The 17,263-nt window shown below is 52.9% G+C and overlaps 1 protein-coding gene across 4 annotated transcripts in view; it reads right to left on the minus strand.

Moving 5' to 3' along the window:
- ZNF536 (zinc finger protein 536) overlaps positions 1–17,263 on the minus strand; it is a 395,518-nt gene that overhangs the window by 139,346 nt on the left and 238,909 nt on the right. For all 4 annotated transcript variants that reach the window (XM_081032919.1, XM_081032920.1, XM_081032921.1 and 1 more), the window contains exon 4: positions 482–634. In XM_081032919.1, the coding sequence (XP_080889045.1) occupies positions 482–634 (153 nt within the window). The remainder of the gene's footprint in view (positions 1–481; positions 635–17,263) is intronic.

The raw sequence follows: 17,263 nt of genomic DNA on the forward strand, positions 1-17,263 counted from the left end.
CTGCCCCTTGTTGCTTCAGAGCACACCAATTTTTGTTTTGAGGAGGCCCAGTAGAAGGCCCCCCGCCATCCATGCCCGCATTGCCTCTGTCCAGTCCCCTGGACAGGCCTGGAGCCCTGGCTGGGCAGAAGCCAGCCTGCTGGACGCCAGGGGAGTGGCTACGTCCCTTCTATACACAAGAGACTTTGCACTGGGCTCCCGTCATTCAGCTCCCGAGAGATTCCTGGTCAGTACCGAGTGTGGGAGATGCCACCTCAGTACCGCAGAAGGAAGCCATCGGCCAAGTGTCCTGGGGCGTCGGGTCACCCCAGGCCTGGCCCACAGGAGGTCTGGATGTCAGGGTCACTTCAGACCCACACAGCAGTGTACAGACGGGCCCAGGGAAACGTGACAGTGTTAGTGACGAACGAGGCGTGACCTGGCACAGGATCAGCGGTCGGGCCCCGCCCTGAGCCGCTCGGCAGCACACGCCTCCTCTCACCTGTGTGTATCCTCAGGTGGACCTTCAGGTGATGCGACGTCCGGAAGGTCTTCCCGCAGTACGGGCAGTCCTTCAGGGCCGAGCCCAGGCTCCTGTCACGCAGCAGTGAGGGTTGCTGGACGCCGACGGACCGCCCTGCCTCCTCGCCGATGTCTGCAGGAGAAGACACGTTCACACATCACTTCAGCACATGTCACAAGTTGTTCACACCAAAACTGCTAACACCACACAAAGTTAAACATGTCAATACTACACCTGTCTATTTCATTCTCTAAATCTGACAGAATGCTGACAATTCATGTATTTTCTTGTTATTCTCTTAAATTATTTCATCTTTCCTATCATCATTTTAAGCAGCATATGGTACCTTTATATTGAACTGAATTAAACAAGAAAAGAAACAGCTGTGTCAGCAGCTGGTTTGATTTCTTCTTTTGCTTAGCTCCTATTAAATATTTTTTTTTCCAAAAGTTTAAAAATGTTGGTGTTTGTTGAATCTGATTAATTTATAATACGGACTAGCTGGAGAGTTTTCCATACGATCGAAACCACGTTTGCATTGAATCAAGCAACCAATGGAGGGAAAATGTCTCTGCTGAGTCCCGAAGACATGCAGACATACAGCTATTTTGGGACAGGAAAGAAAATTATCCAGAACTGATCACTTCTTCCTTGTAGAGTCTCGTATCCATCGCTGGCTGCTGTGATCTCATGAAAGAGAGGAGGACAGTATGGAAATGTGGTTCCACAATTAGCCTGTGATAAACACGCAGTGACATCTTCAAAGCCATGTGCAGAAACTCAGCTGCAAACGCCCATAAACTTGGAGCACGGCAGTTAAATCTGTGCGGTGACTTGAGAACTCTGTCTTAAAGTATCGATACAAATTTGCTTCCTGCTGTTATTGGTTGGGTAACCCAAAGCATTAGAAAATGGAGTAAAATTTACATGCTGCTGCCTTCTGCAGAGAAATGGTGGGACGTAACAGTAAATAAAACTGTGAAAACATCTAGTATCTGGAAGATACGTTATTGTAACACCCGAGGCCTGACAGGCACTGCCAGCCAGGCGGCGTCGGGGTGCAGGGCGGGAGCTGGAGGCTGCGTCTCGGAGGAGGGGACACACAAAGCTGCAGGCTGGCCGCCTGGCACAGACCCCAATCCCCCGAGGCTGGTGGGGCCCTCGCCCGCCCACCATGGCTTCCAGCCCCTCTCTGGGCCTCACGGTAGGTCCACAGTGAGAACAGTGGGCCCTGAGGGGCAACGTGCAGAGACCTGTACCTGCCAAGCAACAGAAAACGCAACCTGCTTTTATTCTGCCACCTCTGTTCTGCTGTTCTCTGCTGACAGCCAAAGGGACAGGCTCCCGGCCACGAGCAGGACGAGAGCACACATACTCACTTCCCATCTGGAGGTTTGCTCCCGCATCCCAGGAGACAGTGTGGCCTAGAGCGTCCTCTCTGTGTCTGGACTGACGATTCGCCACGGCATCATCCACCTGGGCAAGTTCTGAGTGCTCGCCTGAATCCCATCGTCCGCTCTTCTGGCCGCCCTTGGAAAAGCTGTCCAAGGGCATTCTTCCCCTGGTGATTGTGCCCAGATAGGAGGGCGGAGTTCACCCACATCTTGAACTGTCCCTGCTGGGCACTGGGTTTGTGGTCGTGCACACGGAGCTGCAAAGGGCACCAGCGATGGCCACTGAGGAGGGCAAAGAGGCCCAGGTGCGGTCACAGCAGGGCACTCCAGCCCCACAGGCTGAGGCCACCTGGGGCTGCCCTGAAGAGCCAGTGTGCCAAGCACCCAGGAGAACGATGGCCAGATGGCAATCCCACATCACCTGCACGCTGGGTTTAGTGGCTGCGATGCCACCTCCCACCTTTGCCTTCCCCCACCCACCTGTTGTACTTCAGCTTCCCTTGGGTGGGGTCATGAGGTCAAACAACAGTGGGCCCAAGAGCTCTGCAGCAGGGCTAGGACCCTGCTTCAGGAGTGGGCACGACAGTTGCCAGTCGGAACCGGCAGCAGAACCAGGTGCCTGGATGCTGGCTTCAGGTAGGGGCAGGTGTGGGCTTGTGATGCTCTATTCCTGCAGGGTTTCGGGCTCTGTGGTCAGCCCACAGGCACCTTCCACCAGACCTTCGTCCAAGGGGGCCCACTCGTGACAGCGGCAGATGGGCTGTTGGACGGCACGGAACAGTGTCTGTGGAGGACGTATTCCTACAGCAGCTTTCGGTGGCCCAGGACATGTCGCAGATCAACACAGAGGGCTGAAGCCCCTCTGGAAGCTCTCACAGGGGCTGAGCGTGAGCTGCGCCTCACTGTATGTCACTAAGTGATGGCACATATCTGTTTCCCTTTGATCTTTCCATCTTGGGTATGTGTGGCCCAATAAAAAGAATACATTTATAAGATAAACAGCTTTCTTTGCAGATTTAAGAGTCTAATTTTCACTTTACATAGAAATGTTTTTTCTGTGTGTGTGTTTTTGTGTGTGTTTTTTTCTGTTTTTTCGTTTGGAGGGTCAGAAGGCCTATGGCGTTTACTCGTAGACTAAATCCAACTAGAAAAACAAACTGAGCGACGATGAACGGGAAGTGTGGGTGGTCCCAGGGAGTGTCCGGAGAAGCTGCCAACCAAGTGCAGTGACGGCTGAGGACGCCAAGGCTGAGCCGACGCCTGCGCCTGAGTGGGTCCCACCCCGGAACGCAGGAGGCTGGCTCAGAGGGAAAGACGCCGCGGCCCAATTCCTCGTCCAGCCCGGGCAAAAGCGCTGACAGCTGTCCTGTGCAAGACACCGCCAGATGGAGGCCCGAGGATGGCCGGCTGGCCAGTGGTCCAGTCACTGCTCCTGGTCACAGACAGACCAGCCCTTCCCTGGCCCCTCCAGGAAGCCAGCAGTGGAAAGGAAGCAGCATTTAAAAAATTACGTCTGTGATGCTTTGTCAGGCTGTCTGCGGGCTCGTTTGAGCTTCTTAAAAAACTTCTTTTCCTACAACCTGCCATCTCCTATCTCCCTCTAAGTGTGTTGGGTAGACTGAAGGTGGACATGGGGACGCAGGTCTGTCTCAGATCTGGCGTCCGCTGCTCTTGCTCATCTGAGATAGAAGGAATGGTCCTGTCGGCTCCTGGAAACGGGAGCGTCCCTGGGACACCTGGCTGCAGGCTGGCAGGCCACGTCCTTAGCTACCAGCGTCAGCCACATGCTCAGGGCCTCCCGATAGGGCCGTAGCGGGCAACACTCCGGGGTCCCGTTTCTTTCCTTGAGCCCACTACACAACAGGGACCTGTTCTTCAGAAATGGATGCCCTGGATGGGGACAGTGATGAACATTCCAGAGGGACACAGGCCATTTGGGCCACCCTTCCTGAGTTCCAGCTTAGAACGACTGAACTGAAATAGGTTCCAAAAACCCTGCCAGCTCTCTCCAGTTCGTATAAGCTGGGAGTGGCTTGCTGAAAAAGGGATGATGGACCCAGCCATTCCAAGTTGTGTATCAAGAATATGTTATGTGGGGGTGACAGGACACCAGACAACTGGGCTTCCTAATTTTGTCACCTCAGGGTCAGAAAGCCACCTCCTACATTTCCATCTGCTTGTTAGAATCCCCTGCATATATAGCAGGGTGACAGTGAGGTGTGTCACCTCCCGCAGTGCTCAGAGGGAGGGCAGGTGGAGGGAGGTCTCACTGCTGTGGGTGGGGGGAGGGCCAGGGGGTGAAAGTTGCCACGGGCCATGTGAACCCCCTCATCACACACTGGCCATCCTGGGCAGACAAAGAAGCCCACGCTTAGAAAGACAAATGACTTGAAAAGTCAAAGCCCGGACACTTATTCGACACTATTAGCCACTGTCTGAAGCGCCCCATGGCTGGCTCCTTGCTGTACACACACACGGCATTTCATTACACACTTAACTGTACTCGGACCATGTTTCCCAGAAAATAAGCCCCCATTGAGATCTCAGCCAGACAGACGCATTTAGTACGTTTGTTGTATATGAAAAAATAAGACATCCCCTGAACATACGCCCTAATGCATCTTTTGGAGCAAAAATTAATATAAGACCCCGTCTTATTTTCGGGGAGACACGGTACATATGCTTGAAACTTAAAAACACAGTTTATGAAATAATTCTATATTTTAAGCATGGATTTTCCCCCAAGTTATCTCTAAACACTGAGCTTCCTTGGTACGTATTTAAAATAGGCCTGTTTGCCAGGAGGCAGTGGAGTCTTTTCCTGCTGGGTCCCTAATGCCGGTCTGTTCTTAGGCCAATCCCTTCACCCCACCGCGGGCCCGGGTTCCGTCTGACCCAGAGGACTGGCCCTCCTGGCGGGTGGACACCGACTTCTTGGAAGCCTCTGCTGCTAGACGTGCTCCATGCCCTCCATAGGCTGTCCTCACCCCCTGCCTCTTGCCTGTTTTGCATTCCCCCACCTAACTCATCCCAAGCCAAATAAGGAACTGGGATGGGTCTTAGAGGGCGGGATGAAATGACTATGAAAGGGAACCCCCTACGTTTGCCAACTCCCTTTGCACTAAGTTGAGACCAAGTGACTAGCCGATGGCTGGAGGCGACAATGAAGAAAGGCTGTGCACCGCTGTCTCCCTCTCTTCTCCAGCCCTGGCAACCTTCCAACACAAGGGTTGAGTGGCAGAGTCACAAACTGCAGGTTGCCTGGGTCACTCACTCACCAGATGGACAGCAGCTAACCCACACCAGGCTTGGTATGAATGAGAAAAAAATCTTGGTTAAGCTATGGAAATTTGGAGTTATCATTGTGGGAGGGGCTCAGGAACTGACAGAAAAACAGAAAAACAAACCTTCTGGTGAGGTCTTCTGCTGTGGTGATACCCAAACGCCCAGGTCTTCCTACTAATTCACAGATTGAGATGGAGAACAAGAGCCAGAGAGAGAGGCCAAAAAAGGAAAGCAAAAGAAAGATTTCTTTTTAAATAGTGTGTGTGTATTCTCAGTTCTGACTTCACCATGTCAGACAGCCTTACTTTTCACATGTCAAAAAGTACAGTTTGAAAAATTTTCCATTTAAAAAATTATCATGATGGTGTTAATGATGACGGTGATGATGGTGACGGTGATGGTGATGATGGTGATGATGATGATGGTGGTGATGGTGGTGATGGTGGTGATGGTGGTGATGGTGGGTGGCATTAGGGTGATGGTGATGATGGTGTTAGTGCTGATAGTGATGATGATGGTGTTAGTGCTGATAGTGATGATGATGGTGGTGATGATGGTGATGATGGTGTTAGTGGTGATGGTGATGATGGTATTAGTGCTGATAGTGATGATGATGGTGGTGATGGTGGTGATGATGGTGTTAGTGATGATGGTGATGATGGTGGTAATAGTGATGATGATGGTGATGGTGGTGATGGTGATGATTATGGTGATGATGATGACGGTGGTGATGGTGATAGTGGTGATGATGGTGGTGATGGTGATGGTGATGATGGTGGTGATGGTGATGATGGTGTTAGTGGTGATGGTGATGATGGTGGTGATGGTGATGGTGATGATGGTGGTGATAGTGATGATGATGGTGATGGTGGTGATGATGGTGATGGTGGTGATGGTGATGATTATGGTGATGATGATGACGGTGGTGATGGTGATAGTGGTGATGATGGTGGTGATGGTGATGATGGTGGTGATGGTGATGGTGATGATGGTGGTGATAGTGATGATGATGGTGATGGTGGTGATGATGGTGATGGTGGTGATGGTGATGATGATGGTGATGATGATGACGGTGGTGATGGTGATAGTGGTGATGATGGTGGTGATGGTGATGATGATGGTGGTGATTATGGTGATGATGATGACGGTGGTGATGGTGATGGTGGTGATGGTGGTGATGGTGGTGGTGATGGTGGTGATGGTGGTGATGGTGGTGATGATGGTGGTGGTAAGGATGATGATGAGTCCATGCAGTGAATAAAGAGTTCTCCCAACGGCCTCACCTGGGTAAGGCAGCTGTCTATAAACCTGAGTATTTACTACATTATGACATAAAATGCCATGGTATTTTAATTTGTATGGAATTTCTAGGATAACAGAAAATAAATTTTCCCAGATGAGTTATGTAGTTAATTCTGAAAGTCTGCCTTGTGCAAAGAACACCTCAAAAGCACAGCTCTCAATTCATTAAAAAAAAAAAAAAAAAAAAAAGTTTGTGGAGAATGGGTGAACAGAACACCGAAAAATCACATCTTTCCTATTTCTCTGCCTGCGTATACCAGCGCTTTAAGATCTTTTCAGAGGAGGGAAAATAACTAACACTTTGGAGAACGTCCAAAAAAATGTATAGTTCCTCTTAAAAGCTTAACATTTTCCCTAATTTTGAAAACTTTAAAATTAACAGACTTGAATAAAACAATGATTACTATAGTAGAGAGTCCTGGTTAAGAGTTCCTTTTATTTTTAAAAATGATCTTAAATTAATGGTATGCATAAAAATTATAGCATTACTATAAACAATTCTACTTAACTCTTGGAGGACCCATGCCTTGGTCAGTATTAATTTGAAGTTTCTGTTGTTTATCAAAGTTCTCTGCTTTATGATGGCCATATATAGTCATGTTAAACAGTTAAGCATTAATATGGATTGGCAAAAGCATTTGTTTAAATAGAGAGCTGTTCTGGAAAACGATGTCCACTTAGGACAAGGCAACAGCCAGCTTCCCTTTGGGTCTCAGGCCTGGGGACTGAGCTGGGCTCACCGGACGGGCCGAGCTTGCGAGCAGGTCTCTGTGGGTCCAGGTGAAGAGGTGGAGGCCTGGGGTGCTCTGCTCGCACTTGTTACCTTTTTCACTTTCAAACCAAACTCAAAACTGCGTTTTTGCTTTTAGCAAGACAGGATTTCTGGAAGTGGGGAAATAGGTCATAAAAAGGCTAAAATTTGGGGGGATAAATAAGATACTAGGATCTCAAATAGCTTCTCTAAAGCAACGTTTTGATGAGTTAAGTGAAAATGAATCAGAAACACATGGATTAAATTTCCCTTAAAATACACAAGGGCTTCAAAATCAAGCGCTGAGGGCCAAATGTGTTTCTGGTTTGACCAGGCCCAGAGCCCTTCTTAATTGTCAGGGGAGCGTGTGGAACCCCCTGCACTGACGGGGCCACCCAAGGGGACTCTGTTCTCTGGCACTGTGTGAAGCTCTGTTGACAGCATCTTCTGTAATCCCTGATTTGCCAGCTCTCCCAAGGCCCTCAGGGCCGGCTGTGGGCAGGCGCTTCTAATCCCCAGCTTGGGGACTGTGACCCTGGATGCAGAAGGCAGGATCGGGGACTCACAGATGGACCTGCGACAATACATGTGGTGTGATGGGTCTCCTTGGGCTCGACACACCCGTCTGTCTTCTGGCCTGGTCGGGGGTGGTGGGCTGGAATCCATCCCAGAGACTGTTAGGGTAACCAGTGCAGAAGAGGACAGCCCAAGAACCAGGCTGGACAAGGAGAAGCAGGCAGGAAAATGAGTCTGGAGAGGACTGGCCCAGGGAGCTGCCGTCTCCTGGGAAAAACCTGGTTACATGCAGGAGAAGGCTCCGCCACTCTTAAGAATAACCCCCTACTCTTTCTCAGGGCCTTCAAACCCCTAAGTGCCGCCACTCCTGCTCAGACCTCATCCAGTGTCCTCAGCGCCCTCCTCTTTCTGTTCTCCTCGAGCCCTTCTAGCTGGTCCTCTGCACATGCGGACTCTCAAAAGGCATGTGCACAGACGGAGAGGTGTCTCTGACCACCCTTTCAGAAGACGGCTCCTCGCCTCCCAGGCCCTTTCTCTGCTGTGTTCCTATAGCACCTGTTATCTTCTGCGGACTCTGACTTATAACATGTGCTTATCTGCTCCCCACATGCCCCCCCCCCCAGAACACGAGCTCCATGCAAACAGCGATCATTTACTGCTATTTGGAGTTTTATCTCCTGCACGTGGCAGACACTCAGCTCAGAGTAGTGCTCGATACATACTTTAAAAACCAATGTACGCACTTTTTCAATAAATGAAAGAATCAGAGGAGGTAAGCAAACTGGAACTCAGAGGCTGAGATCAGCTCCCGACTGCGAGAGGAAAGCTGCTTGAGTGGCCTGGGAGGCACTGGCCCCAGACACCAGCAAAACACCAGCAATGCCCCAAAGAGCTCAGCACCTTCAGGGGTACAGTGAGGTGCCAGAAATGTGGGCAGGCAGGCAGGGGAGGCTTCCGAGAGGAGGCGGCCTTGCGGGGTCTCCAGTGCTCTCTCCTCCACGGTGGAAGGACCACAAACACACAGGCATGACCAGCAAGGCCCCAGGTGAGCTTTGTAGAAGATGGGGGCGTGTTGTCGCCGCATCTTCCCCGATTTCATTTACCCACTTCCTGGCCAGAAGGGACGATAGGATCTCACAGTCCTGACACGCAGCCCCACACGCACGGAGACATGGATCAGCCCTCAAGCACAGTGACCCACACCCCAATCACTGCTGTAATTATTGCAAAACATTTCTTATGCCTACCTTTTTCACATAATTTAAGTAAAGAACTCCTTCCTTTAAAAGAAAAAAGAAAACTATAGAAGCCTCTACTTTTCAGTACAGCATAAATTCCCAAAAGATTTCTACATAATTTACTTTCTTAAAAGAAAAACACAAAAAACAAACTATAGCTTTTAAGATCCTCTTAAAATAATTTATAGCCCCTCACTTACGGGTGGGGTGGGGTGGGGTGGGGGTGGGGAGGAGATCTCTGACTGCCGGTAAGTTTCACGGAATTCTTCCGTCTTGACACTGAGACAAGCCGGACCAAGCTTTTCTAAAATTCACTTGGTCAGTCGCCATAACCTGTGGGGCTGGGTTTCCTCCCAAGAACTCGTACATCGAAAGGAGGGGGGTGGTTTGGAGATGACGCCTCCCCAGGAGAGATGTGTTGCCATATTCTTTTGTAAACAAAGAAGACATCTTAAGCACCTTGCAGTATCTTTCATTTAATGGTTGGCAGAAGGCTAGGCCCCGAACCACGCTGGCCTGTGTCTTTCTCTTTAACCAGCTGAGTGATCCAAGCTTTTAATATAGCCGTTCCAATTATTGTAAAAGTCATCTAGTACCTTATAACCACAAATATTGACAGTTTATTGCACAACACATCCCTGACATTTGAAGGTCATACCATACATAATACATACTCTTTTATAAAAGTGTCTGGAACAAAGAGATACATGATAAGCAATTATGTCTCAGGCTGTGTGTATGTACAGTCCGGGCTGACTCGGGGTTACATGGGAAGCATACACACTGGTTTAAATAATCTATCACGGCCGCATGCAGGCTTTCATGATGGATAATTATGAAATGGCTCATGGACACGCCGCAGGCAAACTGGCTGCCCGGGCGTGGGGTCTGGGCGACTGTCCTCCTCAGACGTCGGGTCACAATGCCACTTCGCCAAGGAGAGCCCTTCCCCACTTCAGTCACATCTCCCCCATAACAGAGTCACACTGCTCTTGTTTTTCAGATTGGTCTGAAGGGCATGTTGAAAAGCCACCAGGCCCCAGCCTGCTAAGGGCTGCTGCCCATCGCTCTGGCCCGCACAGCCACACTGCCCGTCCCCAGGGCTGTGGCGTCCACAGCAACCTGCAGCACAGGGGGACGTGGCTGCCAGGCACAGGGAAGGGGCCGCTAACAGCTCTCCTGACACCAAGGCCGCGCCGAAACTCTAAAGGCTGCCCCGTCTCGTCCTGCTTGTACTTCCAGGCTCACATCGGACAGAAAGGTTTAAGGCACAGATTATGTGGACACAGCCCAAAGGCTCAGGTCCACACTCAGCTCCTCCAGCTTGGGGGGCGCAACCCTGGGCAAACGGCATGACCTCTCTGAAGTCCGGTTTCCTTATCTGCAAAGCAGATTCACGTAGCACGGTGCCTGGTGTGGAATATGCTCCAATTAAAAGCAGCTTTTACCAGGGCCATTGCCAAAGGGATGCGTTCTGTGCAAGGACGGCATGGCAGGGACAGAGACCTGTGGCGTTAACACCCGCCCACCCCCCAGCCCCAGCTGTGGAACGAGACACACGCATGAGGCTGGAACGAGGGCCGTTCCTTTCCTGAAACGCCCGGCTTGGAGCCATCTCTCCAAAGCTCTGACGACCAGGCAGTTCTCCCAAGTTAACAGTGAAAGACAATTTCAGACTGCAATTGGGCTTTGCACAGATGACAATGTTTAATCACAGACGAAGCTGCAGGTCATTAGAATCTACACCGAACTCCCTTCCAAACAATACGAACGGCTGCTGTTTAAAAAAAAATACGGACATATATGCATGTATAAACGCAAAAATATATACATATACAGAACGGTATTAATATAAACAATCGGCAAACCCTCAAGATAAACAAAAGCCCTCCAAGACTGATTTTATTTCCAGAACGAACGTCTAAAATTTAAGACATGGGACCAAAATGATTTCTATAAAGATGACGTGTTTATTACCATTAAATCCCAGGAATGAGGGCTTCCTTACAAAGAACACATTTTTGCATCTGAAAGGCATGCATATGAGAATGTGTGTGTTTCTTTAAGAAGCTATTCTGTTTTAGAGGGGAGCGGGTAAGATAGGGCACCACGTGATCAGGAGGTTGCTATGGTAAATATGCATTTTTTATTGAAGAGTAAACAGTGGCAGAAAACAAGTGTCAATTGCCAGCTCCCAAGTTACTGCCATTTTGAGCTGCACTGACTTATCTGGCCCTTTTAATTTGAGAGCCTTTATCTGATGAAGACTATGATTGGATCAAGATTTGAATTGTTTTTAATCAATGCTGACCCCTTCCATACCTTGTATATAATAAATACTTTAGTTGACATACATTAGCCAAAAAAATTACATCTATATCTCCAGCTCTGCCCGTCACAGCACATACACAGATCTTTTGGAGATTTGTTGCATGGCAGGTGGACCTCCAAAGGACAGAACCTTTGGCCATGGTGGCTCAGGACACAGAGCGGAGGAGCCAAGGGGACAGCCCAGGTGCTCCACTGTCCATTGTCCTGGTACCTGCAGGAAAACCAAACCCAGAGCTGAGGCCCTGGGAAATGGCCCTGCCCTGTGGCCCAGAGTGTGCGTCCAGGCAAGGCAGCTGCCCCAGGCCGCTGGCGGGGGGTGGGGGGGAACTTTAGCCAATAGGACTGTAATATTAGCAAGGTCTGCACTGTCGAGATTGGCACGAGCCAGAGTTTGTTTCTGAGAGTCTGTAACAGGCAACTTTGTTTTCCTCTGACATCCGCCCGAGTGACCCCCGTCTGCCACAAATCAGTCTCCCATTCACATCCTGAGTGGACCCCAACGAGCTTCTCTGACCAGGTGAAGAGGCTGCAGTCTTTCCTTCTGGCCTGTAACTTGCAGAGGACAGGCTGTGACTCTGACCCCCCACCCCCACATCTGGCACAGAGCGGGCAGCCCCCGCCACTCACCCATCGTGTGCACGAAGGAATGATGTGTGAACGCATGTGCGGGCCCTAGCTCTGGCAGGACTGGCTTCCTGGGTAGCAGCTTCGAGCAGGAAGGTCAAGTCTGCTCAAGCTTCCTTTGATCACAGATAAAAGTATCAAGTGTTGGCAAATTTCGCAAAGGCAACTTTCCAGGCTCTGGGAATCCCACAGCTAGTCGGCAAGAATGTGGGGCAGGGACAAGTCAGGAGCTAGCCAGCGGAGCATGTCCTCCCAGTACCCCCCCACCCCCAAGGGCAGCCCTACTGGTGGGGGAGGGGCAGAAGGTGGGGCCAAAGTGTCGGCAAGGCCCCCAGGCATGTGCAGAGGCTGCCTGGCTGCCTGGCTGGGAGGGACGGGCTCAGGCAGTAGGACACCTCAAAACACGAGATTTGTTTGACACCAAGATCTGCGTTTGAGCCCAAACTGTGTTCCTGAGCAAACCACTAAAACTCCATGCCCTTTAGTGTCCTTGTTTATAAAACTGGATAATAATTGCATAATAGTGTTTGTCACACAGGAGTGTCAGTATGTGACAAGACAGTGGGTGTGCAAGGCCTTAACACACCTTATCCTGCAGAGGTGCCACAGCCCTCAGGGAAAGTCACTGGCTTTGAGGCAACCAGCTCTGGGTCCCACCCCGACCCCACCATTTCAAAACTCTGTGTTTGTGACCGCTCCGTCGCCGTTCAGGCCTCCAAACACTGCCCGTAAAGTGAGAACAGTGGCCCTAATGCAGTCCCTTGTAAAAACCAAATGAGATAACGTGAGGAAAGGGCGTCTGGTGCCTTCCCAACTGTCATCCCCCTCACCCAGCTGGGTGGGTCCAAAATACTCACAACGCAGAAAAGCAGAAAACCCTTGGAATAAATCACCACAGGACCCCTTCAAAGGGGCACATCCCAGTGCAGTTCACAGGGCCGCCCAGGGAAGGTGGCTTCCAAGGTGTAAAGCGACAGCAGCCTCTTGTGGGGGGTCCCTCTCACCCCCGCCCCCACCCCCACGAGAATCTCTAAGTTATAGCTTCTTGGGGACCTGTCCTCAAGGCACTCCTTGGACCAGTGTTGGACTTACTGCCAACACCCTTCGAGGTAAGAAGATGGGGAGCGGGGAGGAGGATCGGGGGCACGTGGACAACTGAGGTCACAGGGAGGGGGCCGCACACAAGCTCCGGGCCGCTCAGGCCTCAGCAGTCGGGGCTCGGCCCACCCTCGAGATGGCCAGTGTTGAAGGGTAGTGGACGGGCTGCCTCTACACACGTCTACAGAGCACCCACCGCCCAGACATACAGGGCACCAGGCTCCTCAGCCCTGCACCCGGGAGACCCTCTGGGCAGCCTGTGCCCTGTCCCGGGAAAGCATTCCCAGGTCTCAGCTGCCCTGCGGGCACGGCGCAGTCATGGGGGCTGTGTTGTGATGTGACCAGGACTTTCCTAGACAATGCTTAAGGGGTCACGGAGACACTGCCCCCACGTGGCCAGCTCGGGACGTGGCCAGCTCGGGGCCCGTCCAGGGCGTTCCCAGGACATCCCGAGGGCCCCCGGTGAGAACGCTAAACCCCAAACCCAGGCCTGGGACCCACTGCCTCCCTCCTGACTGGTTAATACCACTCATTCTTGAGGTTTCAGCCACGATGCCGCTTCCTTGGGAGACATTCTCTGACTCCTAGACCAAGGTCCCCTTGGTTACCCCAGAAATCCCCCCGTACCTATAGTGTGTACTCAGTGTGTGTGACTCCTGTGATCGCGTGTCTCTCTACCAGTGTGTTTGAAGGCTGGGGTGGGGTCTGTTGTCTCACTCTTGTGCCCCTAAAACCTCCTGGCACAGAGCAGCTGCTCAGTAAGTCTTGGGGACCGACCAACTCCATGCATGAATGAATGAATGAATGAACGAATGAATGAATGAATGGTGGTGGTGGGGAGGCTGAACAGCCAGTCCACGACACCGTGATCAACGGAGGCTGCCTTTTCCTTTCAGTCCCTCACTGGCCTCCACTGACCCGCCCCCGTGACACTGAGTGCAGGTGACCTCTCACCCAGGGGAAAGGGGGGCACAGGGAGTCTGGTCTGTGTGGCCTCAGGCCCCCAACTGCCCCCGCCCCAGGTCCCTCCGTGTCTGCACCTTCCAGGGCCCCGCACCCCACAGAGCCCCAGATCTGTGGGCCTCAGGAACCCGCCCCAGAGGCGGGGCTGGGGGCAGGTGGGCGTGCATGGGGGCTGGGCAGTGCTGGAACCCCTGTGCATGCCACTGGACGCCCTTTTCCCCCACCTGGGGCCCTGCCTTTCACCTCTGTCCCCGCCAGCTCACCGCTGGAGGGGGCACCACTGCTCGGGCTCGCGCCCCCAGCACCCCTTTGGTCTGTCTGCTTCACCGCGGCACCCCAGCCTCCAGCAAGGAGCCGGCACATAGTAGGCACTTGATATTTTTTGAATACGTAACAACGATATGACAAGATGACCCCACTTCGCTCAGTTGGACACTGGTGACTTTTTGTTCACCTCCTCCGTCCCTGTGGGAGCCGTCCACGCGGACGTGCATGGCACTGCAGCCCCCACGGCACACACAGTCCTGCGGGGCTCATGTCCGCCCCTAACTGAGAGGAACAGCTGGATGTCCTGCCCCGTATCCTCTGAGTCTCCTGGGAGGGAATGGCACAGGAACACGCTTCCTCATGTGTGTGTTAAAGCACGGTTATAATCCACCCATTTCTGGGGCTTGGGGCATGAAAATGGAGATCCACCCAGTGGTGTGATCGTGAACTAAACCAGAGACGGGGTGTGCACTGGCTCCCGCTCTACTCCCCTAACACCTGCAAGGACCCCACCCCGTTAGCGCTCCGGCCCTCCCCTCCGGCCCCACCGCCTGCAAAGGCAGGTGACAGAGCCAGCTGCCACCCTGTGCTTAGCACCACGGGTCCAAAGCCAGAGAGGCTGCCAGCCATCCCTGGCCAAGAGCCCGCAGAAGCCTCTGGAAAGAAGCAGGCAGAGTGGGCGGCATGCTGGTGGAAGGGTCCTAGTCTGAGATTTGTGGGCACCACACCTCGAGGGACCTGGGCCGGTGAGGCGAATGGACACACGTGCTCACTCCTTAGGTCCTGGCCCGAGTCCTGCAGGCCTGAGCCCGTTTCTGCTGTAACCTGGGGGTGGCACTCTCAGAGATGCCCCTCACGTTCATCACGCAGGGTTTGCAGTTGCTACATTTGTTTTAACATTTACAAACTTGGGGCCTTTCAGGTCCTATTTCCAGAGCTTCTCCTAAGAAGCTGAGCTCACAGCATGGGCAGGGGCCTGGGTCCCAGAGCAGCAGCTGATGGGCCGGCAGTGGGTGCTTTGCTCCCTGGCCGTCCCTCGCCCTCGTCACCTGGCCGCCCCCAGCCTGCAGGCAGGGCTGTACTCCGACCAGCTCAGCTGAGACGATCCCAGACACACTTCCCACCTCCAAGACGGCCCCAGTCACCTCAGTGGAGCAGACGAGGCAGAAGTCTCCAGACTCCTCCTCACAGTTATGACGGGTCTGTCATGTCAAAGCCAGCGATGACTGGTGTCAGGTGCTCCAAGGAAGGGGGAGACCAACGGACTTTCAACGACAGCAAATACCCTTTGCTTCTTTGCTGTGACATCAAACTGCATCCAGAAATGCTGGAACACGTGATCACAACTCTAGTCAAATTTCAAAGAGGCCTGAGCAGGACGGGCAGTGAGCAGAGACGCTGGCAGCAAGTGGGAGCCATGCCATCCAAGGCCCCGTCCCAGGACCGGGCGGCTGGGCCGAGCAAAGGGACAGTGGCATGTTCTCCGCTGCCGTGCGGGCCTGCGGGGCTCTCGCCCAGCACACCCGACCCTCACACGTCTCCTCCAGCACGGGGGCCCCACCTTCTCCTTGCCGCCTCTTCCAGTGTCCTGTCCAGCACATCCCGTCCCCTGAAACTTTTCTGGAAATTCCTGCACAATGGCATGCTGCTCTGGGCCGCTCACTAATTCTTCTCGTGTGTTTTGCTTCCAGCCTGTTTGCCCAGACTGCCCATGGGTTTGCCTGTCTCGTGATCACCTGCAGAGCTGAGGAAGGGCCGGCCCACCGAGTCCCTCAGTAAACACACGACGGTTGGCCTTTCCACTGGGAAGGACACGTGTTATCTCCCCAGGGCCTCCTTCAAGGGGAAAAGCAGACCTGACCAAGTCACTGGGAGCACCGCACACTTTCTGGCCTCGTTTTCTGCTCGGGTCGTGTCCCTGGATTTGCTTGGATGTGACTTCAGTCACCCAGCCAACCAATCTGAACAGAGTGCTGCTCTGTACCGGGCAGTGTTATGGAAACAGGTGCCGGGGACGCAGAGCGGCCGCTGGCCCACGGGTGGCTGTGGTCGGAGGGCTCGGGGACTTTCCGGCCAATGTCTGCAGCGCGCAGTGAGGCGTCCAGCTCTCCCCTAGTCCTCCTTCGTCTGCGGGAAATTAGATCACAGCAAGTGGGGGAGCTGCTTCTCCCCTCTGCCCTTGCCCCCGGACCCTCTGGGGACAAATCTCTGGCCTGTGCAGCTTCCTCACCTGGATCCCTTCCTGAAGGTCCTTCCTTGCCTTCTGGGGCTTCGTTCAAGGAGAGGGCGGGAAGCCCTGGTGCATCTGCTCCCAGCCCCATGATTGGCGGCTGTGGGGCTGAGCCCAGAGGGCTCCCCCTGCCCCTGTGGGTGCCCATGGAACACTTGCGGCATCCTACTTTGTGCGGACACATGAGGCACTTCCACTGAGGAAGACCAGGGGCTGGGAGCTTTACCCTGAGGGAAGCTAACATGTCTGTGGGCTGGCACGACAAACACACAGAGCACAGCAGTGACGACGCTAGCCAATTATGGACCAACTGGTGCTCAAATAAATGCTAGAAGACTGTGACCACCATTGTGATAGCAGCTAACATTCGTGAGGCCAGAGGCATTTATCCCATTGTACAGATGAGAAAACTGAGGCTTACAGAGTTTGCATACTGAGTCTCGGCCCCCAAAACTGAGGGCAAAGCCGGAGGGAGTCCAGGTCTCCTGGCCCCTGATACGGGCTCTGGGAACTACCCAGGACTGACGCTAACAGCAGGCTTCCTGACAAACGGAGATACAGGGAGACAAAGGGCTGTGCCCGCGGGAGCCGAGGAGGGAGCTCTGTGAATGCAGTGAGGGAGCCCGGCGGGGCGGCGATGGTGCTGTCTGAAATCCAGGAGCCTTCTTGAGGCAGGAGGACAACCTTTCTGGAGGAGGATATGCTGGGAGCAGCACAGCCCTGCCCAACGGGAGCCTGGGCTCCGTCTACTGGGCTTCTATT

The sequence above is a fragment of the Rhinolophus hipposideros genome (genome assembly GCF_964194185.1).
Source record: "Rhinolophus hipposideros genome assembly, chromosome: 21".
Classification (NCBI taxonomy): domain Eukaryota; kingdom Metazoa; phylum Chordata; class Mammalia; order Chiroptera; family Rhinolophidae; genus Rhinolophus; species Rhinolophus hipposideros.